This window comes from Leucopleurus acutus (genome assembly GCF_964270905.1).
Source record: "Leucopleurus acutus genome assembly, chromosome: 11".
Lineage (NCBI taxonomy): Eukaryota > Metazoa > Chordata > Mammalia > Artiodactyla > Delphinidae > Leucopleurus > Leucopleurus acutus.
Window position 1 is genome coordinate 46,394,524 of NC_139152.1, and position 27,367 is coordinate 46,421,890.

A 27,367-nucleotide genomic window follows, 5' to 3' on the forward strand; every position below is an offset into this window, starting at 1 on the left:
AAGTGGCATCCCTCCGCGAAGGAAGCCCCGCCCCGCTCCTCCATCGCCGCCCCGCCCAGGCCCGCAGCGCCGCGCTGCAGCGCAAGGGGCGGAGAGGCAGAGCGCCGAAAGAGGACCAGACGCCCAGGTCTCCCGCATCCCGGTGCCGCAGGAGCGAGGAAGCGCGCCTCGGCCCTGTTCCCCAGCCTTCGTCCAGGCGCCCGCCGCGCCTTTCTGAGCCCCAGAGACCGAGCGCCTGTCCTCCGCCTGGGCCTCAGCTGAGCCCCTCTCCCCCGGAGCACATACGCCCCTGCAGCAGCAGAAGTGCCCCAGCCCCACACCGGCGACCACCATGGCCGAGACCAACAACGAATGTAGCATCAAGGTGCTCTGCCGATTTCGGCCCCTAAACCAGGCCGAGATTCTGCGGGGGGACAAGTTCATCCCCATTTTCCAAGGGGACGACAGCGTCGTTATTGGGGTGAGTGCCGCCCCTGGAGGGAATTTCGGAGAGGGGGCGGGAGGCTGAATCTTTTCCCCTGCCGAGCCTCAGCCCCGGCCTGTCTCTGCGCCCTCTCTCCACCGCTCATCCTCCATCCTTTTCGCCGCAGCCCCTCCTCTCCCTGCATCAGGATGGCTGGGTGTGGCCTGGCCAGGCCGGCGGCCGAGTCTCTGCAGAGCGAGAGGGGGCTACTTTCCCGCGATCAGGGGACCGGATTCCCCTTTGCTGCGCTCTGCAGCGTCCCCACCCCTAGAGCCAGTCCCATGTTTTTCTGATGTTTTCCTTCTTCCCTAGGGAAAGCGCATCTTCCCTTTGTTATTGGCTCAGATCTCTACCCCCACCTCCCAGGAAGGGGGAGACTAGTGGATGGGCTAGATGAGAGGTGGGCAGTCCAGGGTCTCTGCGGAGGTATAAATGAGAGTGGACTCTAGGATCAAGGCCTCCATCATTCCCTGAAGTAGTTACAGCCTGGACTTGGGGGGAGGGCACAGGTCTGATGAAGGGTTTTCAGAGAAAGAAATATGTTGGTGCCACACCCAGTTTGGTGGGGGAGCCTCTGGGTCCTAAGCAAATGTCTGCCTTTCTCTCCCAGGTACAGTAGGAGGAGGATTTCAGACCCCCCAGCTCACCCTAACAAATAAAAATAACCAAACCCTGAGATCCTAACAAGTAGTTGCGTATTCATCCTTTCTCTTGATGATCCAATAAAAAGTAGTAAGCCATCTCCTCTACCTCGTCATGACAGCCCCTACCCATGGAAGAGGCCTTGTTAAGAAGGAGAACTAGTATTTACTGTGTGCTTGTTACTCTACATATATTATTTAATCTTCAAAACAACACTCTGAAGAAGGTATTAATATTTCCACTTTACAGATGAGGAAATTGAGGCCCAAAGAAGTTGAATGACTTTCTCAAGGTCACACTGTTAATTCACGGATCTGAACCTAAATCTGTGACTCCAAAGCTCACGTCTTTCCTTCTGTATCACATTGCCTCCACGGTTTTCTGTTCTGGACTTTTATCTGTGATGGCTCCAAAGGAATTCCTAGGGAATTCCTCACCTACCCCTCCTTTCCTGGATTGGTTGGGACTGTCAGGCTATGGGGTGAAAAGATCTGGGGTTCAGTCCAATAGGGAGTCGGGCTTAAGGGGTGCTGGGCCAGGAAACTGTAGCCAGTTTGAGAAGGGAGAGGCCCATATAAGGACCATCCTCAAGGTCAGGGGCACTTCTTATGTGTCTTTGATCCACAGTGCTTGGCACAGGGCATGCTTGTTAAAAGAATGAAGGGAAAAAAAGGGAGGGAGCCTGGGCCTTCTGAATCAGTGAGATTGGGACTTCGAGTAAACATGCCTTAGGAAGAGACTTGCTTACATGTCCTGTCCCTAAGGGCCCTAGTCCATCACCAGGCTCTCTCACCCACACTATGGACTCAAGTGGGTGCTTTCGCCCTGTGTGTGTGCTTATGTATGTGTGTGTTTGCCACATAGAGAGGGCCCCTGCTTCTCTTTGTCTCAGGGACGTTAGACCTTGCAGTCTGGTCAGTCTGGCCAGGCTAAAATAATGCCTGGATCAACCCTCGGAGCCTCTTCTCTGAATAGTCTGGACAGTGGGCGTTAGCTGTGAGAGTTAGAGCTTGAGGGCCCCCTGAGACATAAAGGCTGAGAAATAGGAGAAAGGTAGTTACAGAGGAACAAATCCACAAAAGGCTTCCACTTTTAAGGCTAGCTTCCTTGCTCTGGGTTTTTTAGGTAAATCTGAACCAACTCCTTTAGGCTCTCTGGGCCATCCATCCTGGCACGGTGGGCGCAGGGCATGGGGTGATGTTGGGAGGAGTTGTGTTGATCTGTCCGATTTGCCTAGCTAAACAGGAGAGACGTGGTGGAGGTTGGGAGGGAGGAGAGATGAAGAGAGGCCCAGGGCCCCCTGCCAATTCAGATTCTATCTTACTCCACAGCTGTTCCTTCCTTATCTGTTTTGCCTGATGTTTGCAGGCCTGTACCTTTGTCTCGCTCTGTATCTTCCCTTGCCCTAGCCCTTCCTGTCAATCTCTCCTGCCAAGATAAGTGCTTATGGGGGGGCCATTTTGTCTCAGGCAGCATCCTTGGAGCTTGCCTTCCCAGCCTTTCTATTCATTCCTCATTCCGGAGGATGAGGGCTATAGGAGAAGTGATTTTGAGGAGGGCCTTGAGGGTCCCAACAAGGGAAAGAAATCTCCCGTTCCCTTTCTTCTCTCTCCCTCTAGCTCCCTTTGGGGACCAGTGTGTGGGAAACTGAGGAATTCATGGAGCAAGCAGCTTCAGGATGTCTGGGAAGGTGAGGGAAGGATGAAGGTGGGAGAGGCTAATCTCTCCAAGCCCAACCCCTGCTCCTTTCTCTGACAGCTCTCCTCTCTGCACTGCGGCTATCTCTGGGCTACAGAGTCCCTAATGTTCATGGGCTTTTTCTGCTTGGCAAAATGTAGGAGAATAAGCTGGGAAGACAGCCCTGTGAGCCATATCCACACCAGCCCCCCATGACTTCTCCCAGGAATCTGGGGGATGGAGCTTTGCCCAAGTTAATGGCCTGAGTCATAGTAGAAGGATGTCTGGGTCACTGTCTGTGTGTGCTATGTACCTTGTTTTGCTCTTTGGGTCACTCAGAATCCACTGTGACTTTTTAAGTGGACCCCTTCTCTGCCTTGGTCTTGGTGGGCAGAGTGCCTGCTGTCTGAGCTGTTGCATCTATACCAGACACGGGAGGGATGACAGCAGGGAAACACATAGCCTCTCCGCTCCCCCCACTAACTTCCTCTGTCCCTCCCCTTCCCTCCCTCATTCAAGTATCTACCACATTCTACCTCCCTTAGGTCTCCTGATGGTTAAGTGGGTTCTTAAGGAGGCAGAAAAGCAGGGTCACCAAGTACCTCATTTGGAAAAGCCAGGTTGGGACCGGCAGGATTATTGGAACAGGGTCAGTATTGTTTGAGGTGGCTCAGGATTCCTTTGATGTCTGAAGAGAGGGAGTAGTCTCCCCTTAGCCTTGGGCGAGTCTGTAAAGGAAAATGGAGAGGGGAGGTAATGTTCACTGTGGCCAGTGTCTCTCCAGCATTACCATGGCAACAATCCCCAGGGGTGTCACTATGGAAATCAGTCCTGGTGCTCTGAAGTTCAGCCTCTACCAAGTGCTTTAGCAAAGGTTGAAAAGGTTGGTCATCTTTGGACCCCTGATCTTAGGCCCTCCCATCAGCACACACAGTGGAAAACTCCAGAAAGTGCTGAGAAACACAGTTGGACAGGAGACAAGGTAGCTTAGAGTGGGTCAGAGGAGAACAGAGTCCTGGGTTGGGGGACTCTGAAGAGAAGCCCTCTGGAATAGGCACTGAGGAGCGCTTAGACTGCTGTGGGTGGAGACATAGTGGAGCTCAGAGGCATTCCTCGAAGGTGGAGGGTCTCCCTGAGTGTTTCTGACCTAACAGTCTTCTAGTCCCTGACGCTGTACTGAGTCACAGAGCCTTGGATTATTACCTGGAGGTAGAGATGGTGAGGGAGGCTCCTTGGAGAGGGTGGGTGGGAGAACTGCATTCTTCTGAAAAAGGGGGTGAGGTTGCCAAAAGGGAGTGATGAAGGGCTTTAGCTCTGTCCAGAAACATTTGGAGAAATGCCCACATGGAGGGGGGCGGGTGGGGTAGGGGAAGGAAAAGCCACGATAAGTATCTGACGCAGTGTTGGTACGTCAGTTCTGGGATCCCTTTGGCAGTGTGGGTCTGGAATCAGATTGCTTGGGTTTGAAACCTTGCTCTACCATTTCTCAGCTGTTTGACTTTGGGAAAGCTACCTTACCTCTCTGAACCTCAGTTTTCGCATCTATAAAATGTAATAATAATTGTACCTACTTCCTACGATTGCAGTGAGCACTAAATGAGATAATGCATATAAACTGCTCAGCACAGTGACAGGCACATAATAAACTCCCAATAAGAGTTAGATGTTATTATCATTTTATATGTGCTGTCTCCCCACAAGCTAGCCTTTGGCACAACTGGGCGGTGGTTAACGTTTACCCCTCTTACTGGTTGTTTCATCCAAACATCCAGGTCCCTAGTATCTTCTTGCTCTCTTCTTCCATCAATATCTGTGCTTCTTTAACAAATATTTACGAAGAGCATCCTGTGGGCCAGGGACTATGCTTGATGTTGGGGATTTAGAGGGAATCCCTGCTCTCAGGAAACACTTGGTCTACACAGTGATCCAGGCTGAAAAGTGGCCTGGGCAGAGTCCTGGGAGGGAGCATCAGAAATGGCTTTTGCTAACTGTACGTACACTTCCCCAGATTCTGATAAGAAATCTCCCACAATGTACTACAGTCTGACTTAGAATAAATATGTCATGAAAGATGTGAATAATGGTGATGCTTCCCATGTGAGCAGTCTAGAAGTGGAAAAAGTGGAAAACCACTGGTCTAGTTATTCTCATAAAAAGATCTGACAAAACGAGTTCACCGTGGCTGTAATCAATAGAAAATTAAAAGACATTTGTACTTCAACAGGTATAAAAATCTTAAGAAATGAACCAGATTTGGGACTCCAGGGCTCAACCAAGAGGAGGGAAGTGGTAGAAGGCCTTCCCAGAAACCCTAGAATTGTATCCATGGCTTTCTCTGCTCACGAGATTACTAAGTGCACCCATTTTTAGCTCTTGGATATTTTTTATCCTCATGGTTCCGAGAATGCCACCCTTCCTCCCTCTCTGGTCTCTTCCTTCCTCCCAGCCTAGGCTGAGGAAAAGGAGTTCCTCGGGCAATAATTACCTTCAGCACTTGGAGAGCGCCCTCCATTTCATTGAGTCCGCAGCACCCTCTGGAATCCTGTAACTGGGAGTGTTAGAGAAGAGAGAGAGAGAGAGTTAATCCCCACGTTCCCAGAAGGGAAGAAGGGAGGGCGAGGTTGGCTTGAGAGTTATGTTTAATCCCCTTTGGCTGCATGCCTGGCTTCAAGAAGCACGGATAGACATCATTGGTGGAGAAGAGGTGAGAGTCACTGGCCTGAGATGGACATGTTTTGTTTGTTTCTATTTCTTGGCCACTGGATGGGAGAAATATTGAGTTAGATTACAATTCAAGAATCAAGGATCAATTATAGAATAAAACAAATTGAAAGAAAGATATTACCACTTAGAAGGAGAGGCGTCAAGGCCACTTAAAATCTGTTTATTGTAACACTGTATGATTTTATTCTGTGTAATAAGAATTTTATTCTTTGTAATGAAGTGTAATGACGAACGGTATAGATAAAAAGGGTGAAAAATTCACAAAAGTCCTATGAACAATTCCTAAACTCACTCAAATCTTTAAAAAAATCAAGGTAGATTTTTCTTTAATAATTCTAAACATAATCATAATCTGATTATAACACTAATATATTTTAATTGTTGACAAAGTTAAAAACAAAGAAAATCACATAGAAGAAACTAAAACTCACTCAAAATCCCACCCCCCCAAGAAATACTGTTAACAATTTGATGTATTTGTTTCCAGTAGTTTTTTCCTGCATATATACATATAATAATTTTAATAAAAGTGTATCATAAACTATATTGTTTTGTAACCTGTTTTTTCACCAACAAAATATGACTATTTCACCATCGTTAAATATTTTACATAATTTTATTTATTAAAAAAACTAAGTTAATTTTTTAATGTCTTACATGCACATGTGACAAAATTCAAATGATATAAAAAGATATACAATGAAAAGTAAGCCTCCTTCCTACTCCTCTTTCCTAGCCACCCAGTTCCCCTTTCAGAAGGCAGCCTTATTGCCAGTTTCTTGTGGATCCTTCTAAAAGAATATCATACATTTACAAGCAAATACATATATACATGCATGCACTTTGTTTTAACACAAATGATAGCATACTATACATTTTGTTCTGTACCTTGCTTTTTTTTTTACTTAACAATGAGTCTTGGAGATCCTTCTATATCAGCACAGAAATATCTATCTCATTCTTTTTAACAACTGTATAATTTATTGTAGGGACATGCCATAATTTATTTAGCCAGGTCTCTATTGGTGGATGTGGATATCTAGGGTTGTTCTAGTCATCTGCTCTTACAAACAATTGAACGACCATATGTATATTTAAGGGCCCAGCCAGTGCAATGCATCATCAAACTATTTTTGGCCACTGCATGCATGTGGGATCTTAAGTCCCTGACCAGGGATCGAACCCATGCTCCCTGCAGTGGAAGCATGGAGCCTTAACCACTGGACCACCATGGAAGTCCCATCGTCAAACTATTTTATTTTGGCCACTTTGATAGGTTAAAATGCTACTTCATAGTCTTAATATTCATTTCTCTTATAAACAATGCGGTTGTGCATAATTCATATTTTAAGAGCCATTATCACGTCATTTTGTGATGTGATATTTTATGATAGCACTTACTGAGGTATAATTTACATACAGTGAGTGCACAAATCTTATGCAAACAGCTGGATGAATTTTATAACATATTTTGACACCTATGTGACCACCACCCAGATTGAAATCTAGAGCATTTTGATTGCCCCTGAAAGCTCCCTTTTGCCCTCGTCCTGTCAATATCACCCCAAGGCAACCGCTACTTTGACTTCTATCACTACAAATAAGTGTTGTTTATTCTTGAACTTGATATAAAAGGAATAATACAGTATGTGCTCTTTGAGTTTCAGTTCTTTCACTCAACTCCTTTTTGAGATTTATTGGTGTTCTATTATGACATCATTTTATTTTTTAAGTAAAAAAATTTTTTTTGGAGTATAGTTGCTTTACACTGCTGTGTCAGTTTCTGCTGTACAGCAAAGTGAATCAGCCGTATGTATCCCCTCTTTTTTGGATTTCCTTTCCATTTAGGTCACCACAGAGCACCGAGTAGAGTTCCCTGTGCTATACAGTAGGTTCTCATTAGTTATCTATTTTAGACATAGTAGTGTATATATGTATGACATCATTTTAAATAGCAGCAAAGAATAAAATATATGTACATGCCATAGTGTAATCAATTCCTTGTATTAACCAGTCCCCTAAATGTAACTCCTTTCAGTTGTCTTCAATTTCTCATTATTATAAGCAGTGTTGATAATAAACATCCTTGTAGCTAAATATTTGCTACAAATATTTCCCTAGTACAAATTCTTAGGATTAGAATATCTGGGTCCATGGATATGTACAATCCAAGGATTTTGATTATGCGTTTTTGAATTGCCCCTTAGAAGTATGGATGTACTGTCCTACCAGAAAAGAATGAGCATGCTCCTTTCGAAGAAGTTATACCCCCTTGAACCCTCATCTACACTGCATATTACAATTAAGTTTTTGTTTTCTAGTTTGATAGGAGAAAAATGATGTTACTGTTTTTTTCTTCAAAAATGTTGATCATCTTTATGTTTATTGAACATTTGTATTTCTTCTTCTGTTGTTAGTACCTAACTCTTGTCTATATTTTTCTGGTTAGTTTTGTCCTTTGTTACTAATTTATGAGAGTTCTTTATGTAGTAAGAATATTAACATCTTTGTTTAAAATTTTTTCTTATTTAAAAATTATGTATTTTCATTTTGGAATAGTTTTAATCTAAATCAAAAAGAACAACAACAAAAAAAAACTCGTAAAATCCCACTGTCCAAGGATAGATACTGTTAATACGTTTTTCTGTGCAAGCTATACATATATACATATATATAATTTTTTTTACAGACATGGAATAATCCTTCATATACTCTTTTGTGTGTGTTTTTTTTATAATGCATACTATTTTAAAAACCACTTTTTTCTTAAAATTATTTTGTGTGTACCTTGTCATTACACATTTTTCTGTAACATCACCTATTCTATTTTCTTTTTTTAATTTCAAAGTAATACATTGTCATTGTAAAATATTTACATATCACAGAAAAAATGTAGTAAGCATAAGTTCCTGTCATTCTGCTCTCCAGTCATAACCACCATTAACAGATCTATATACAGTCTTACGTGTCTTTTTTCTAAGACTGTTCTATCCATATGCTTTTTAAAAATGTATAATCACATTATACAAATTGTTTTTATTTTTTCACATGATCAGTCTTGGACATGTCAATATATGTAAACCAACCTTGCTCATTTTTTTTTTTGCGGTACGCGGGCCTCTCACTGTTGTGGCCTCTCCCGTTGCGGAGCACAGACTCTGGACACGCAGGCTCAGCGGCCATGGCTCATGGGCCCAGCCGCTCCGCGGCATGTGGGATCTTCCCGGACCGGGGCACGAACCCGTGTCCCCTGCATCGGCGGACTCTCAACCACTGCGCCACCAGGGAAGCCCCAACCTTGCTCATTTTAATGGGGGTAGATTATGGAGGTATCATAACCGATATCTTCTTGATGGATGTTTGAACTGTTTCTAGTTTTTCTTGGATACAAACGGCTGCAGTGAACATCCTTCTACACACATCTTTAAGTGCTTAAGCAAGTGTGCTACACACATAAAATAAATTCCTAGCATTGAAATCGCTGGGACAGAGTATGACCAGCATGGACTTTTAAATATTTAATAGAATTGTCCTCCAGAAAGCCTCTATCAGTTTACAGTACTCCCTTAGTTGTAGAGAGCACCTTCACAATTTCTTTCTCTTTGTGGATTCTGTTTTTTGGGCTTCAGAATCTTTCACCACAGAGACCAGATAAATATTCCAGGTAGATATTTTTCATAAGCCAGATTTAAAAAAAAAATCTTAATGTTAAAAAATATTTATTAGTATAAATAATATTTTCCTTTTTGCAGAGAAGTAAAAAGAAGGAAACAAAATAATACACTATCGTCTCACTCTCTTTGGCATTAATAAAACAAGACAAAACAAAACACTTGTACATGGTTTAAAAATGTAAACTTTCCGGGATACAGACTGAGAAATGAAAGCCTCCTCTCTCCCAGTTTCTCTCCCCCAAATAATCACTGTTAATACTTTTATATAATTCCTTCTGGAAAAAAATTCTCCACATGTTGATGCAATATTGTAGATATACCTAGACCCACATCTTCAGCTTTAGCCAACTTTTATGATTTCTTTTTTTTTTTGAACCGCAAAGACTGTTTATTTGACACCAATAGCATACATCATAGTAAAAAGGAAACCAGTGATCCCAATTTAATGTTGTTTGGGGGACTCTAAGATAAAATAATAAAATAAGTGGTATTAACAGTGGAAAGAAAGAGACAAAACTATTACATGCATATGATTTCATACTTGGTAACTCAAAAGACTGAACAAAGAAGCTAATAACATTAATAAGATATTTTATAATGTGATTGGATAGAAAATGAATAAATTGAAGGACCTATTATGTCCCAGGATCCAAAAATACACCTTATAATAAAGTATGACTTTTCTTAATCAGTTAAAACGTGTCTCCCAAACTCTGGTGTCCATAGATCTGAAGGTTTACATATCAGTTGAAGAAAGATGGACTCTAGTAAAATAATTTGACAACTAAGTCATAGTCTCTTTATACCGAATGATGGGAAAACACGACTGAGTAGTTTGTCACTTATGATGGAGAACAAGCATAGTCGCATTTAATCTTACCAGAGATCTTCCCTTTAATATGACTAGATAGCAGATATATTCTGTTTGGCTCCCTGGGTTGTAAATATTTTGTATCTTTAGCATTCTTATCAGCACATGTGATTTATAACATATTATCTGAATTAAACAAAGTACTTGGAGGTCTGAGTGACTTGCTTCACAGTTTCTCTTTACTTAAAGCTGCTTCCCTAAAGGGAGATCTATATTTCTTTTTTTTTTTAATTAATTAATTATTTTATTTTTGGCTGCATTGGGTCTTCATTGCAGTGCGCGGGCTTCTCATTGCGGTGGCTTCTCTTGTTGCGGAGCACAGGCTCTAGGCGCGCGGGCTTCAGTAGTTGTGGCTCACGGGCTCTGGAGCGCAGGCTCAGTAGTTGTGGCGCACAGGCTTAGCTGCTCCGTAGCATACGGGATCTTCCCGGACCAGGGATCGAACCTGTGTACCCTGCATTGGCAGGTGTATCCTTAACCACTGTGCCACCAGGGAAGTCAGAAACCTAATATTTCTGATTTCATATATTCTTTTCACAAAGAGAGAGCTTGTGTTAATACTTCCACAACAGCTCAGTAGTTCAGTATTTGTGTATTTCATTTACACAATAGGCAACATACTATACATCTGTCCCTAACTTTGCATCTTTCACTTAATACATCTTCAACACCTTTTCATATCAGGACATATGGATCTATTGAGGAAGATATTTTTTAACTTAGTGGTAGATTTTTTTTTTTTTTTTTGCGGTACACGTGCCTCTCACTGCTGTGCCCTCTCCCGTTGTGGAGCACAGGCTCCAGATGCGCAGGCTCAGCGGCCATGGCTCACGGGCCCAGCCGCTCCGGGGCATGTGGGACCCTCCCAGACCGGGGCACGAACCCGTGTCCCCTGCATCGGCAGGCGGACTCTCAACCACTGCGCCACCAAGGAAGCCCCCAGTGGTAGATTTTTTAATGTTAATATATTGTTCTTCACTCTCCACAGCCTGTGGCCCTCTTGTCTTTTCCCATTTGGCTTCCCAGGCTGGGGGTCTGGGATGGTGAGTGCTAAATCATCACACCAAGACTGAGATCCACTCATGCAGTCTCGCTGTGTGACACTCCTCAGTGACATTCTACCCCACAGACACAACTCCTGATGTCAGTACTAAATGTTGCCTCTCGTTGGTTTCCCTCATCCCCATAATTGTCCATGTGTACAGAAGGTTGAAGAACGGGTGCCTTTTCGGGTGTTTCTCCTCCCTCACACCTGCCTGCTGATGTCTGCCATCTGTTATTTCCATTCCAGGGGAAGCCGTATATCTTCGACCGTGTATTCCCTCCAAACACGACTCAGGAGCAAGTTTATCATGCGTGTGCCATGCAGATTGTCAAAGGTAATGAACGTATTTTTAGAATGTACTTTTTTCAGGCTCCTCATTCCCTACCCCACTTCTCTCTACCAGTGTTCTTTCTCTGCCATCTCTTCAGATGTCCTTGCTGGCTACAATGGCACCATTTTTGCTTATGGACAGACATCCTCAGGGAAGACACATACTATGGAGGTGAGGGTTCTGACTTTTATGGGAATGAGGGGCTGGGAGTGTTAATAGGAGGCCAAGGAATCTCAGTAGGGAAAGATCTAGAAATTGAGGGCTGCCTGGTACAGAGGATGAACGGAGGGCAGCGTTATAGTGGAAGTTTAATGGAATCCCTTCAGCCTGCTGCAGTTCACCCTCCTTTCTACTACTCCAGTTTTCTTCTTTTCACCTGGAAAAGCAGCAGCAATGAAAGTCCAGAGAGCTGCTCACATCCCTCCTCCTTCCACTAAAAGGTAGTGACCATCCCCTAAGTTAGGATAGTCTCCTCAGCAGCTGTTATCTCTGTGTTCATCTGCATACCTCCAAGTTGTCTGATCCCTCCTGAGCCCAGCCTCATTCCAGAATACCCTTACTCCCCAGGGAAAGCTGCATGACCCTCAGCTGATGGGAATCATTCCTCGAATTGCCCAAGACATCTTCAACCACATCTACTCCATGGATGAGAACCTTGAGTTCCACATCAAGGTGATCAGGGCATGACTGCTGGGCATCCTCTTATGGGACTGGGAGGGGAAGATCTAGTATGAACCCACTGAGATCCTGGCGCCCCAACTTATTCTCCACCGTGGTTACCTAAGTTCTTCTCTGCCAACATAGTCTCTTCTGCCCTTTCCCTCCCACCACCACCATTTGAATGGGTTGCATTAGCCTGAGATCCCTGTATCAGATTTAAGATAGGCCCTCTTCACTTCATACTTCTCCTTTCTCCCCAACCAGGTTTCCTACTTTGAGATTTACCTGGACAAAATCCGCGACCTTCTGGATGGTGAGTGGTGTTTAACCCCAGTGGGTGGGTAGGGGTGAGGAGGGCAAGGAAGAGAAAGATCACATTGCTTTTGGGCTCTTGGGTTTTGGTACTGTTTGGTGAGTGATGCAGCAGGCACACAAGGACACACACACTTGTACTCATGTCCCTTGCCTCCACTCACCAAGAATTTCCCAAAACCAAAAGGATCAGAAAATGAGCTTAGATGCCCAGGCCCACATATAAACAGCCTGAGTCTAGCTACAGCCCTGGGGCTGGAATCCTGCAGGAGGAAAAACAGCCTTCAGCGCGTGCAGGGGGTTTAATCTTCACAGGGGAGTCTTCCTCCCTCTTGCACATAGAAGAATCCACCATCCGAGTAGACTGCAGCGTGCAGGGGTTGGGGAGGTGGGGGGCTGGAAGTGCTGGCCTTGCTCACCCTGAATTGTCTTGATTCAGTGACCAAGACAAATCTGTCTGTGCACGAGGACAAGAACCGAGTGCCGTTTGTCAAGGTGAGAGTGGGGATGGGACACCCAGGTGGGGCCAGTGTATTGAGAGTGCAGGTGTAGGAGGACGGTAGACCAAAGGCCCACCCAGAAGTTGGAGGGCGGACATCCTGGTGGGGTGAGGCATGCCAAGGGGCTGGGGAGAGTCCGGAGCCCGGGAAGAGGCACCATCTTGAGAGGTCATTTGGTTACTGTGCAGGTAATTTAATTTGCAGATCAAAGTGCATGGGTCACTGTCCATTTGCCCCCTACAGGGTTGTACTGAGCGCTTTGTGTCCAGCCCAGAAGAAATTTTAGATGTGATTGATGAAGGGAAATCAAATCGTCATGTGGCTGTCACCAGTGAGTGGGGAGATAAGGGGATCTTGACTGTGGGGTCTGCCTCTCCTCTGTGCCCTCTGGGGCTGAGGGACGCGAAAGTGAGCAAGGGAAGGCTGTGTCCTCCAGAGGAGGAGGGACGCTTGTCTGTGTGACCCTGAGACCTGCTGCCGGGGTGACGTAGGGGCTAGGCTAGTCCCGACGGACACCCCCTCTCTTGGCGGGTGGAGGCAGTGGTCCGTGGAAGCCGGGGCTGAGGGCTTCCGTTATGCAGGGGGTGGTACAGGGACTGTTTCACCCTCCCTCCTACAGACATGAATGAACACAGCTCTCGAAGCCATAGCATCTTCCTCATCAACATCAAGCAGGAGAACATGGAGACCGAGCAGAAGCTCAGTGGGAAGCTGTATCTAGTGGACCTGGCAGGGAGCGAGAAGGTTGGGGGTCCTGTCGGGGTGGGGTGGGCAAGGAAGGAAGCCTTGGAGGGGGGTGGCCTTTCTGTAAATCAAAATAACTTTCTTACTGAGCTAGAATTCACATACCATAAAGTTCACCCTTTTAAAGCGTATAATTCAGTGACTTTCAGTATGTTTGGCAGGTTGTGCGTCATCACCACTAATTCCAGAACATTTTCACCACCTGTTGACAGTCATGCCCTCTTCTCCCCTCCCCCATCCCCTGGCAACCACTAATCTACTTTCTGACTCTGGATTTGACTTTCTGGACATTGCACATAAATGGAATCGTATAATGTGTGTGTGTGTGTGTGGGGGGGGGTGAGGTCTGTAGCAAGAGCGTTTAGGGGAACAGAGGAAGGGCCTTCTCTGTCCTCTTTCCCTCTCCCCGTCTCCTTGGACTAAGCCACCTTACGTGGAGAAGAGGTGGGGAGAGCCCACTCACTCTGCAGCCGCTCATGACATACTCACCCCTTCGTGCCCTGGTAGGTCAGCAAGACTGGAGCAGAGGGAGCCGTGCTGGACGAGGCCAAGAATATCAACAAGTCCCTGTCAGCCCTGGGGAACGTGATCTCTGCGCTGGCTGAGGGCACAGTGAGTGCTCCTTAGGTGTCCGCAGCCCTCAAGCCCCACCCCGTCTTCTGCCTTCTCCTAATGCCCCACCTCATCATGCCAATTCATGGGTTGCTCCGCCCCTAGTCAGCACCACCGTCCCTTCTTTATTTTTATTTTTTAAATTTTTTTGGCTGTGCCATGCAGCTTACAGGATCTCAGTTCCCTGACCAGGGATTGAACCCGGGCCACAGCAGTGAAAGCCCGGAAGCCTAACCACTAGGCAACCAGGGAACTCCCCCACCATCCTTTCTGATTCCCCCGTTGAATTTTTTTTTCTGATTTGCGGCCTCTCTCTTCCCCCAGAAAAGCTACGTTCCATATCGTGACAGCAAAATGACACGGATTCTCCAGGACTCCTTGGGAGGAAACTGCCGGACAACCATGTTCATCTGCTGCTCACCGTCCAACTACAATGATGCGGAGACCAAGTCCACCCTGATGTTTGGACAGCGGTCGGTGGCAGGGTCCCCTAACTCCCTGCCGCAGCCCCTGCAGCGCTCTCGCCTCAGGGTCTTGTGAGCCTTAATGGAGGTCTCATCTCTTCGTTCTCCTCTCCAGGGCAAAGACCATTAAGAACACTGCCTCCGTGAATCTGGAGTTGACTGCCGAGCAGTGGAAGAAGAAATATGAGAAGGAGAAGGAGAAGACAAAGGCTCAGAAGGAGACGATTGCAAAGCTGGAGACAGAGCTGAGCCGGTGGCGCAGTGGTTAGCAACGGGTCCAGTGGGTGCACGGAGCCAGAGAGGGCTCCTGCGATCTCCAAGGGGGGCTGCGTTTCCGGAGGGGTGCAGTAGAGCAGTCATGAGAGAAAGCGAGAGCGGCTTGACTGCCTTTACCCCCACCCCCCGAAAGGTTGACGGTCCATTTGGCAAGAGAGATGGAGGCCTGGAGGTCTCCGCATTGTACAGTGAGGGAGGAAGGACCCTCGGATGCAGCTGTCCCTTCTCCCATCCCTCACCTTGTTCCACCCCTTTGCAAGGAGAGGACGTGCCAGAGACGGAGCGCCTGGCTGGGGAGGATGCTGCCCTGGGAGCTGAGCTCTGTGAGGAAACGCCCGTGAACGACAACTCATCCATCGTGGTGCGCATCGCGCCTGAGGAGCGGCAGAAGTACGAGGAGGAGATCCGCCGCCTCTACAAGCAGCTTGATGACAAGGTAAGGACAGTCGGGCAGGGCACAGAGGTGAGGGCCCAGTGGGATGGTAAGTGAGGGATTAAAGAAGTAGATTATCCTGCCGTTTTTCTGATTTTAAAAGAGATGAATGTTCATTATTGAAAATGTGGAAGATAAATAAAAATACATAGAAGAAAATTTAAATCATCTCCTCCCACCATTCAGAAATAAAGCCACGCAATTGAGATGATACTGTATATGTAACTTTGCATCCGATTTTTCCATTCCTCATTATATAATGAGAAATTTCCTACTTTGTTAACAACTCTTCATAAAAGTGTTTTAAAACAGCTGCCTAACAGTCCATTTATCAGAATGTATTTAACCATTTACTTAGTTACAGGCCTTCTAGGGTTTTTTGTTTGCTTTTTGTTGGTTGGTTGTTTTTGCTATTATAAATCGCTCTGAAATGACTATCTTTGTCTCTTGTGCGTAAGACTTTGCTTTGGAATGATTTGATTAGAATGGAGCGCTAGAGTGGGATTTCTCAGTTAAAGGATATGAACATTTAAAGGCTTTTGCTGTGCATTGTCAAGGTTATACCAACTTCTAGGAAGAAAGGGATTAAAAAAATTAGGGCAGGGGTCAAGGAAAGAAGCCGAGGGAAAGACCCCTTTCTTTTTTTAGGATGTGGAGTTTCTAAATCAAAGCCTAAACTAGCTGGATTTGTATCAGGATCCACGTGTACCCCAACCCTGTAAGTCTACACTGGAAAGAGTAGCTCCCTTCACCCCGCCTTTACCCCTTTTGCCTCCAACAGGATGATGAGATCAACCAGCAGAGCCAACTCATAGAGAAGCTCAAGCAGCAGATGCTGGACCAGGAAGAGGTAACGGGAAGGAGGGCAAGACACGAGAGGAGAGGGGTGTGTTCACCCCTGAAAGGCATCAAAAAGACCTTTTCCTGATAAGATGGAAGAAGGGGCATTCTGCTTAGGGCTGAGTCACCCTCCAAGACTCTAGAAATCTGGAAACTTAATTGGGGTTTTGCTTAAAGCACGGATGCCGGAGTCTGGGTCCTTCTTCATTCTGTTGCCCTACTTCTGTGAAGCGGAAAGCCCACTTCCTCTTGACTCTTGCTTCTCTCCTAGACCTATACCTGGGTGGGGGGCTCAGCTTCCCCAGACCAAGGGGCCGTCGAAGTGGTCGCCGGCAGAGGACTTCCTCACGTGGCTCGCCCCTCCCTTGCAGCTGCTGGTGTCCACTCGAGGAGACAATGAGAAGGTCCAGCAGGAGCTGAGCCACCTGCAGTCGGAGAACGACGCCGCGAAGGACGAGGTGAAGGAGGTGCTGCAGGCCCTGGAGGAGCTGGCCATGAACTACGACCAAAAGTCCCAGGAGGTGGAGGAGAAGAGCCAGCAGAACCAGCTTCTGGTGGATGAGCTGTCTCAGAAGGTGGTGAGTAGCCGGCTCGGAGCTCCCTGGCCTCAGAACATCCTCCACATCCAAAGGGACCTCTGCTTCCTGATGGGGCAGGATCACGTTTGCACCTTTGCGCTGCCGTTCAGTGTGTCGTGGGACACTCCCCCATCCCGCCACTGCACTTGGCCCTTCTGACCCCTCTCTCTTCCAGACCCTTCTGCAGGGCTTGTGTTCTCTTCATCGCAGCCATCAGGGTCATGCATGAAGGGAGAGGCCTCCGCCTGGGCTGGGGAGGGGAGCAGGAAGATGGCGATGGGATGACCTGAAGGGCTGTCCCCAGGCCACCATGCTGTCCCTGGAGTCTGAGTTGCAGCGGCTACAGGAGGTCAGTGGACACCAGCGAAAACGAATTGCTGAGGTGCTGAACGGGCTGATGAAGGACCTGAGTGAGTTCAGTGTCATCGTGGGCAACGGGGAGATTAAGCTGGTGAGTGGAGAAAGAGGCGGCAGCCTTGTTCAGGTCATTCTCGTTCTGGGCACTGGTGGGAGGTGCCGGTGAGACAACCCAGGCCCTCAGGGATACTGGAAAGGCGGGGTGCCAAAGATCCAGGAAACACGCCTGCAAACTAGACACAGGAAAGCAGGTAGAGGTTTGCATAGACTCAACTGAAATACACATTCTAAATCCACACACCAACTGAAATTCACATTGCTGAATAAAGAAGCAGTGGAGATGTGCTTACAGCAGGATTTGGAGATGGGAGCACCCAGTTAGGAATGACATATGCAGATCTGTGGCAGTGACAGTGACCCGTCTGGGTGACCAAGCAGGTCAGTTTGACTACAGACTATCCTATTGCTCTACAGGATGAAAGAAGGTGACTGTCAGAATTGGATCTTTAAGCACAGAGAGAGGGATTTAGTGTGAAATGACAGGTGATACAGAGCTGCTAGAAGTCATCTGGAACATACCCGTCCCACCCGAGTCCCTGTGTCTCTGGGTGTGTGTGCCTGGGGGCTAGGCCGAGTAGAAGGAAATGGATGAAGGGCTTCCCGGCAGCAGAGAGGCACCTCCTCCCTCCCTTGCTCTCCCACAGCCGGTGGAGATCAGCGGGGCCATCGAGGAGGAGTTCACTGTGGCCCGACTCTACATCAGCAAAATCAAATCCGAAGTCAAGTCTGTGGTTAAACGGTGCCGGCAGCTGGAGAACCTCCAGGTCGAATGTCACCGCAAGATGGAAGTGACTGGGCGGGAGCTCTCATCCTGCCAGCTTCTCATCTCCCAGGTGAGTGCAGAGGTCCAGAGCCTTTGGGTGCCGTGGGAGAGGACGGGCAACTCTGTGCTTATGGGATAACTCCTAGCACCCATGTTTATGTCAAGAGCCTAGGGTCAACTGAAGTCAAGGACAGAAGAGCTGGGGGGAAGCATGAGAGGGTCCAGGCTAGAGAAGTGAAGGATCGGGGGATACTGCCCTCTGATCCAAGAGGGTCTAAAGGAAGGGTCTCCAGAGGAATGTCCCTCGACCCTGCATCCCCATGGGAGGTGTAGCAGGAAGGGAGGAGAGCTGGAGCTTATGGAGGTCTGCACTGCCTGGAGTTGGGTCCTTTGCTGCATCCATCTTCTTCCTCTCATGAACCCTCACCCCACCAGCATGAGGCCAAGATCCGCTCCCTGACGGAATACATGCAGAGCGTGGAGCTCAAGAAGCGGCACCTGGAAGAGTCCTATGACTCCCTGAGTGATGAGCTGGCCAAGCTCCAAGCCCAGGGTGAGGCCCTCTTAAACGTCCAACCCCCCCATCCTGGGATCTAAGATCGCAGAGGGGACAGGGAGGGAAAGTGACAAACATCACAGGAAACCACCCAACAGCACACTCACCAAAGCATTAGACTGAAATCGTGGAGTCCAACTCACATGCCGCTTAGCACGCTCTTGCGCGTAGCTCAGCTTCCATGAACCATAAACCCTGCATTGTTCTGTGTCCCTGCTGTATGAAATTGGACCATCCTCACCCAGAAGAACATCCCTGTGGGCCCATTCTGGGTAGACGTGCCTTGCTCTGCCTGGAGCTCTGGTCACAATGTGAAGTTCTGTCCGGAGGAGGTAGGTCTGACGTAAGCTGTCTTCCCCTCTCTCCCTCAGAAACTGTGCATGAAGTGGCCCTGAAGGATAAGGAGCCAGACACACAGGACTCAGAAGATGTGAAGGTGAGGGGGGAAGGCGTGGGGAGGACTGGAGCCCAGCAGGGCTGTGCTGGTCCTCACTGAGCGGGTGTCTGGGAGTCTAGCTTTGAGCTTGGGGTGGGGTTGTTTGCAGAAGGCCCTGGAGCTGCAGATGGACAGCCACCGGGAGGCCCATCACCGGCAGCTGGCCCGGCTCCGGGACGAGATCAATGAGAAGCAGAAGACCATTGATGAGCTCAAAGAGTAAGAGTTCCCCAGGGAGGCTCGTCTCCACCCGGTCCCCTCCCCTTGCTGTGCCTACTCAGATGCTCCCTCTTGCACCAGGATCCGGTTCTTTACCTTCCATGTGTCATTCCCCTGACAATGACACGACTTTGCAGCCCAACTCCAGGAGGTACAAGGAGTGAGGACTAGTCCCTATCCGCAAGGCTATTCTGATTAGATAGCTCAGGGCCCCTCACCCTGTCATGGAAGCAGTGGCCTGAGTCTGCCTCTGATACCCGAAGGTATAGAAGAAGGAAAGTGTTTGAGGAGCTGGGCTTCCCTTTGCCTCTTGCTGACGTCTTTTTGTTCTCCCCAATACCTCCTTGCCTCCCGCAGCCTGAATCAGAAGCTCCAGTTAGAGCTGGAGAAGCTTCAGGCTGACTATGAGAAGCTGAAGAATGAAGAACATGAGAAAAGCACCAAACTCCAGGAGCTGACGTGAGTGACGGGTCTGCCTGCAGACCCTACTCAGACATGCTGCAGAGGCAAGACACAATCTAGATGTGAATATGGTGACCACAGGAAGCAAGTGCCTCAGAAGAACAGTTCGATGGGGTGGGGAAGGGGGAAAAAGGGAGGCTTCTGTTCAATATTAGCAGACATGGAAGGATGTGGGGGATGTTTTGTGACGTGTAAAGAGCAGGTTACAAACAGTAGGAATGGTGTAATCCCATAACAGTTATGTGGGATATGCATGCATGGAAGAGTCTGGAAAGATGGACACCAGAATGTTCCCGGTGGTTTGATCTGTAAGTAGTAGAATCGTGGGCTTTTTATGGAACTCGTTTACTTATCTTTGTTTTTTCTTTTCTAATTTCTGCACTGTGAACATGGGTAACTTGTGTAATATATAATAATAAAATATAGATCAAAGGAATGGAGGAGGGAGGAGAGAGGGAGGCAGGGAGGCCCTGAGGGATTCTTCTGTTTCCCTCTTCCTCCAGATTTCTGTATGAGCGACACGAGCAGTCCAAGCAGGACCTCAAGGGTCTGGAGGAGACAGTTGTGAGTGGTTTCCTTCTCTGCCAGGTTAACAGGGTATGGGTGGAGGGCTTCAGTTCTTCCTCCCGATTTCTTCCTAACCCCATTCCTCCTTGCCTTTCTGCAAAGTCAGTCTGTGGCATGATCAGGACGCACCTTTTCCTAAAGGATGAGTGACTCATTTGTCTAGAGAGACTGAAGGGTCCAGTAATTTTGGAGGGGGAACGGTGACCGGGTATTTGGAGGACCCCAATTTTTCATCATTGTTTCCAGGCCCGGGAACTCCAGACCCTCCACAACCTTCGCAAGCTGTTCGTTCAAGACGTCACGACTCGAGTCAAGAAAGTGAGTGCCGTCTCGGGGTCTTCCCAGCCCCCGTATCCTCCCCCTTTCCCCAGGCTTCTCCAGACCCTGTGGCCTTCAGTGGGGCTGGCTGGACCTGGTCTGGGTGGGACCTGATTGGCTTCAGGACAGCCACACCTTTCCCCTGCCTCTGTCTCTCATCAGAGTGCAGAAATGGAGCCCGAAGACAGTGGGGGGATTCACTCCCAAAAGCAGAAGATTTCCTTTCTTGAGAACAACCTGGAACAGCTTACAAAGGTTCACAAACAGGTAAGAGTGAGGGTAAGGGGTGAAGAGAACTCTTGAGGCCGGGAGCCTAGGGTACCTAAATCTTTGGAGGCCCTTGGATTTAGGAAAATCTACTGGCATGTTTTCCTTACTTTTCCCTTTTCCCTTTTCCTACAAATCTCTTCTTTATCCCGTATTTGGTTCCACTTTTACCTTGTTCTTGGTTCTATGCCTGTTTTCCCTTTCCCAAAGCTCCCAGCCTGCCTCTGCTCAAAGTGGAATTCCCCAGGCCTACGCTGTTGGAGGGAAAGGTTGAAACTGATAGAGGTTTCAGAGGCATGGGGCCGTGACCGTACACAAGGGATACTGGTCAGACGTTAGCCAGAGACGGAGAGCAGAGAGACAAGAAGTCAGGAAGCTGGGCTTTCTCTCATGGAGAGGACTCCCTCTGCCTAGGCCTGGGGCAGGCACACAGGGCAATTACATGATGTCCTCAGACAGCCCAACTGGCCCCTGGTCAGGGCCAGTGAAAACTCCTGTGTATTAAGTTGCTGCCTCTCTATCCCCCTCCTTGCTGCTGCGGTTCCTTAGGTGGAAGACTGGGTTTCAAAGGTATGGGGTGGGGAGGTGGAAGGGGCAGTCCAAAGGAGTCAGGACAGGAAATGTTTGGGGCATACATAGAAGGAGCACCCTGGCTAGCGCCAAACAGCTGAGCCTTGAAGACAGATGCAACAGACTGTCAACGGGCTCTTTTAACTGATTCGTAAAATAAACCCTAACCTATGCTTCATTCCCTTCTTTTCGAATCCACCTTAAAATTCGTTTTAAACACACGTTCTCATTAAACTACAGCTTAAACTTCTTTTCTTCCCAGTGCCATACCCAGCCTATATAGTAAATACCCAGTACATCTTTTTATTTTTTTAAATAATGAAGAAAATCCTAGAACTGTGGCCCAATGGTAGTCCACAGGGTTTATTTATTTTATTTCGACCTGCAGAGGGCTTTAGTACCATCTTTCCCCCTTTACCTATTATAAAACAGCGTGAACAACATTATAGAAAAGTTGAAAGGGAAGAAACTTTTGTAATCGGTTTTGTCATTCTTTTTCATTTCTGTGTTCATTTTCCTTCTTAATCCAAATGCATATTACATTGCTTTTTTTCCCCAATTTTTTTCATTGTAGTAAAGTACACATAACATAAAATGTATGACCTTTAATCATTTTAAGTGCACCATTCGGTGGCCTTAAATCCATTTGTAATGTTGTGCAGCCATCACCACCATCCCTCTCCAGAGATAAGTCTTTTCATCCTGTAGAACTGAAACTCCATCCCCATTAAATAATAACTCCTCATTCCCTGCTCCTCCACCCCCTGGCAACCCCCATTCTACTTTGTCTCTATAACTTTGACTACTCTAAGAATCTCACCTAAGTGGAATCATCTGGGATTTGTCCTTTTGTGACTTGTTCATTTCACTTAGCATAATGTCCTCCAGGTTCATCCACATTGTGGCACATTTCAGGACATCACAGGCTGTTTTCCTTTTCCCCCATGAAGGCTCTGCCTCTGTTCTAAGTCTCAAAGACCAAAAGCTACTCACCTATAGGAGAGAGGACTCCTAATATCCTACCTCAGGGGACACAAGACTAGAAAGGAAAACATGAGTGATGTAGAAACCTCTCAGTCAACAGAATCTTAAAATAGCCAGGGCCATAACCCTATTACAAATTAAGCTAAGTTATTGTCACAGCAAAACATTGTTTATAACCTGTAGATTGTCCAAAATTAAAGGGACAATTCTCCCAGTGTTCCCTGCTGCACTGATTTACCTGATACCTTCCAAGGCCGGCTCCTTCTGCAATCTGTAGGGCCCTAGTCATTGTGTGAAACCTTGTAAAAAGATCAGGAAGTCTTTTCTGGAGGCAAGGTGGTTAATACCACGCTGTAGCTTAATTTAAATGGGGAGAGGAAAAAAAAAAATGGGGAGAGGGACAGCCCAGGAAATCCTTGAACATGAAGGTAATGAGCACAAATGTTTGTGAGACTTCAAAACATTTTCTTTCCTTCCTATGGGGCGGCCATGTGTGTGTGTGTATCTGTGTCTGTGTGTGTGTGCGTGTGTGTGTGTGGTGCGTGGGCTCCTGTATTCCAGCTTCTGCTCCTGCTCTACACTGCACCTAACCTGCACTCAACACCATCTCCACCCTCCAAACTGCTACTGTGCTCTTGCTGCCTCGCCCTGTGCATGCCCACAGAGCCATCTCTGGGGGAGGGGGAGGGGCCTCATTCCCATGGTTGCCCTGGGGCTGTTGGTCTGGCACCAGCTGTGAGATATTGGGCGGTTGGTGGTGTTTAGGCCAGGAGGAGACTGGAACTCTTGCTCTCCCAAGCGTTCTGGGCTACAGAGGAGTTGGCATGTTTTTGCTGCCTGGAAAATAATGGAACTTTTTAATGCCTGACCACCGTTTGCTAAAGGGAGAAGGAAAGAACTGGCCAGAACAGCAATTAGGTAAAGGGAATGAGGCCTTTGGAGGAAACCACATGGTCTCTACCTTCCCTGACATGACTTTTCCTTATTCTCTCTCCCACCCGCACCCCTGACTCCGCTGCCTTGTTCGCCTCTCTCCCCGCCTCTTTGCTGGGCTCGTCCCACAGCTGGTACGTGACAATGCAGATCTGCGTTGTGAGCTTCCTAAGTTGGAAAAACGACTTAGGGCTACGGCTGAGAGAGTTAAGGCCCTGGAGGGTGCACTGAAGGAGGCCAAGGAGGGCGCCATGAAGGACAAGCGCCGGTACCAGCAGGAGGTGGACCGCATCAAGGAGGCCGTTCGGTACAAGAGCTCCAGCAAACGGGGCCATTCTGCCCAGATTGGTGAGTGGGGAGTGGGCGTCAGCAGGCGTACGGGAGGGATCACCACCTGGGGGAACCCAGCAAATTCCTCAGTGTAACCCCACCCCAGCCTCACCCCACCACCACTACAAAACAGTAGAAAAGTGAATTACCTTACTTGCAACTCAGTTCAGCTCTAGCTAAATGACGTTGCAGGGCAACTGCAAGGTAACCAGGAGCCTCTTCACGGTCATTTTCCTTTCTTTGCCGCAGCCAAACCCGTCCGGCCTGGCCACTACCCAGCATCTTCACCCACCAACGCCTATGGCACCCGGAGCCCTGAGTGCATCAGTTACACCAACAGCCTCTTCCAGAACTACCAGAATTTGTACCTGCAGGCGGCACCTAGCTCCACCTCAGACATGTAGTGAGTGACCGTGGGCGGGCTGAAGTCCCAACCCAAGGCTCTCTGCACCCTATAAGGCATAAGACTGGGTTAATTATTGGGTGAGACTTAATTCTTTTCCTGAGTAGCTTCATGTCTAACCCTTTCTCAACTTCACACCTTTGATTAGAAGGTGGGCATCTGCCCTCCCAGCCTGAGGCCATGTTTGTTGTCCTCTGGTCTCTGGGGATGGGAGGGGTGGATGGCTTCATCCCTGAGGGTGAGTGTGGATCAGTGGTCCTCGGAATAGTGGAAGGTGGGTGCCAGAGGTTGCATCTCTCTCCTCTGCTCCATCCAGCTTTGCAAACTCCTGTACCAGCAGTGGGGCCACATCTTCTGGAGCCCCCTTGGCTTCCTACCAGAAGGCCAACATGGACAATGGTGAGTGAAAAAGATGGGTAACCAGCCTGTGGGATCCCAAGGGCAAGTTGAAAAGTATCAGAAAAGTAAGTGACCCTGCACCTACAGCTCAAACACTGCATCCCTTCAGGGTCTTGGACGCTTAGAAGTGGATTCCTCTGGTCACGTGCCTGTCCCAACCCTTCCCTTCCCTTCCCCTTCTCCTCTCCTCTGTGAGGGCTCAGGGAGGCTTTTTCTCAAACAAAATAATGATGCAGCTTGGGGTAGTTGAAGACGAGTGCCACAGACCCAGATGGCAGCTATGTTGCCAAGACACTTACCTTTTTCTCCAAGGGATTAGGATGAGAGAGGGTTTGAGGAGACCGTTAGTAACACCCGATCTCTTTTTTCCTTCTTCCAATCTTGTGTTCTCCATGATGTTCTCTTCAGGAAATGCCACAGATATCAATGACAATAGGTACGCCGGTTGCCACTACTCTTGGGTGCTCTGGGTGGGACCAGAAGAAATGGTTACATTTCCCTTATGCCTTACTTAGAGGTTCGCTGGAGACTTTGGGGAAAGGAGGAGGAAATGAGAACCATTCTCGCCATCACTGTGTTGTCCAGGAGGTCCAGTCACCCCCAGCCTTGGTGTAGAACACTGTCCCCTCCTCCAATTCTCCCTGTGGTTCCTCCCCATGCCAGCTATGGGGGCTGGGAGAAAACGCCATGGACGTCTGATGACCTGGGTTTCCTTCCTACTTTGGGGAACTTTGTGACCTTGGGCAAGTCAGCTCTATCTCTCTGGCCTTGATTTGCCCTGTATTCCTGCCCTTCATTATCTCACAGGGATGCTGAGAGAGCAAAGTGACAGGAATGCTGTCATTTATACGGAGCTGACAATGCTGTGATTATGCTGGGTCTCTTCTTCCAGGAGTGACCTGCCATGCGGCTACGAGGCTGAAGACCAGGCCAAGCTGTTCCCTCTCCACCAAGAGACGGCAGCCAGCTAATCTCCCACACGGGCTGCTGCATACCTGCACTTTCAGGTAGTTTCAGGCCGCTTCCTCTGACCAGCCTCAGGTTGCCTCCTTTCTTGCCCTCAGCTTCTTTGTTTCTCCTGCTTTTTTTTAAATCATCTCAAAACTTTTACTATATAGTTGTCCCTCAACTCCTGCTGTCCCCTCCCAGGGGCTACATCAGAACTGCCCGGTGTCCCCTAGGCACTGGCCTCCCCTCCCGCCTTGTGCTTGGCCGTAGTGGGAACCACAGTACCGCCTTTATGCCACTAGGGGTCGCTGCAACATGTCAAAAGCAGTGGGCAAGGGCAGTGTCCATCTAGAGCCACAACACAGGTCACAGAACCTAGTGGTTATTAGGAGACCTTGGGAGATCTCTGTGTCCTATACTCCTCATATCTGTATATGTCACCAATGAGCTTTAGCAAATGCCCCAGGAAGTCTAACTTTTTGTTCGTCTAGCTGCTGTATCAGCACTCCCCTCCAATCTTGCTAGTGGAGGTGGAAAACAGCTGTGTGCCCACCTCCAAGCCCCACCTTCACCTCTGTCCTGGGTCCTCTCCCCTGTTCCCTGTGCTCTCCTAGCAGCACAGGCACCTTCCTGGTTCTTGTGTGTCACCAGGCTTCTCGCCAGGTTGTTTTATGGCTCAAAACGGGCACTGGGATCCTGTTTTATTGTCCACCTTGGATCCTTGGAGAACGAGAAACGAGAGAACATGGCCAGTGTCCTAGCGGGCGGCATCCAAGCTGAGCCCTCTCCAGGGGTTTTCCAGAGTAATAGGCCAGGTGCACGTAGGCAGAAAGGCATGAGAAGCAAGCAGTGGGAATGGGGGAGGGAGAGTTAGGGAAGGCCTGTGGGTGGAGGAGCAGGAGATGGCAGGGTGGCGTCTGGCTGTTGATATCAAAGGAACAGGACTGTAAACCCAAGTTGGCACAGATGCCACCCTGTTCCTCTTCAGTGACCGGGCTGCAAGGTGGTTCCTCACAACCTCTTTCTCTTTCTTCCCCAGTTTCTAAGAGGGACTGAGGCCTCTTCTCTCAGCATGCTGCAAACCTGTGGTCTCTGATACTAACTCCCTTCCCCAATCCTTGTTGTCCGACTGTACTATGTATGATGTCTTCTCTTACTCTGTATCTCTTTGTACTCTGTATCTATATATCAAAAGCTGCTGCTATGTCTCTCTCTTCTCTCTGTCATACTCTCTAGTATCTAATGATGTATTTAGCAATTTCTAAGCATAGTATACCCTCCTCATTTGGGGCCATAGGGAGGAGGGTCAGTGTTTCTTCTTCCTCTCCTGTATGCATCTCTCACACTGAATGGTGTTAGTCACGGAGATGATAAAAGGAAAATGGGAGCTAGAGGGCTGTGATCCTTCACAAACACACACACACATGCACGCACACAAAGCCTTAAGCAGAAGAATGTCTTGGCGTCATGAGAAGATACAGAAATAGACTCTTCCTCCCTCCTCTTCCACATTTAGCACAGGGGAGGGTGAAATGGAAGGACTGCTTAAATTATACGGTGAATTTTCTTCAGACACCCCTCACCCCAACGGAGGGGTTCTGGGTGTGCACCTCTGCCCCCCGAAGTCTGCCTTTTGCCTCCCTCTTCCTGTGCCCCCTGGACAACCAAGAACATGGATTGCTCAAGGGACCACTTCCCTTTCTCCTCAAAACTCCTTTTGATATTCTCTACCCCAGAGCTCATGACCAGAACCCAAAGCTGCTTAAAATTATTTTGAAACATTGAGGAGGCCAACCCATTTCCAACAATCTGTCAAATGGTTGCTCATCTGTCCACGGTGAAAGTTATAGCCAAGCGTAAGCAAAATGAGTCCTTCTTTGGCTTTGGGGGTAAACAGACTGGAAAATTCCTAAGTATTTTTTTTGCCACAGCGATGGGCTGGATTCCTT

The 27,367-nt window shown here is 48.0% G+C and overlaps 1 protein-coding gene across 2 annotated transcripts; it reads left to right on the forward strand.

The window, feature by feature from the left end:
* Positions 1-331: 331 nt before the first annotated feature.
* KIF5A (kinesin family member 5A) lies at positions 332-25,441 on the forward strand (the record flags this gene model as incomplete). 2 transcript variants are annotated; one of them, XM_082849805.1, is made up of 28 exons in its annotated part: positions 332-460; positions 11,343-11,430; positions 11,525-11,598; positions 11,995-12,099; positions 12,352-12,400; positions 12,839-12,894; positions 13,143-13,230; positions 13,519-13,643; positions 14,151-14,255; positions 14,580-14,728; positions 14,835-14,983; positions 15,256-15,431; positions 16,210-16,278; positions 16,640-16,846; positions 17,151-17,297; positions 17,908-18,096; positions 18,462-18,579; positions 18,954-19,018; positions 19,128-19,237; positions 19,595-19,696; positions 20,203-20,263; positions 20,513-20,584; positions 20,747-20,851; positions 23,470-23,686; positions 23,918-24,071; positions 24,388-24,470; positions 24,879-24,906; positions 25,363-25,441. In XM_082849805.1, 28 exons carry the CDS (start codon positions 332-334, stop codon positions 25,439-25,441), a joined length of 3,099 nt encoding a protein of 1,032 aa, XP_082705931.1. The 2 variants fall into 2 exon arrangements, with proteins under 2 accessions (XP_082705931.1, XP_082705932.1); XM_082849806.1 differs by lacking the exons at positions 11,343-11,430; positions 11,525-11,598; positions 11,995-12,099.
* Between the last annotated feature and the right edge of the window lie 1,926 nt (positions 25,442-27,367).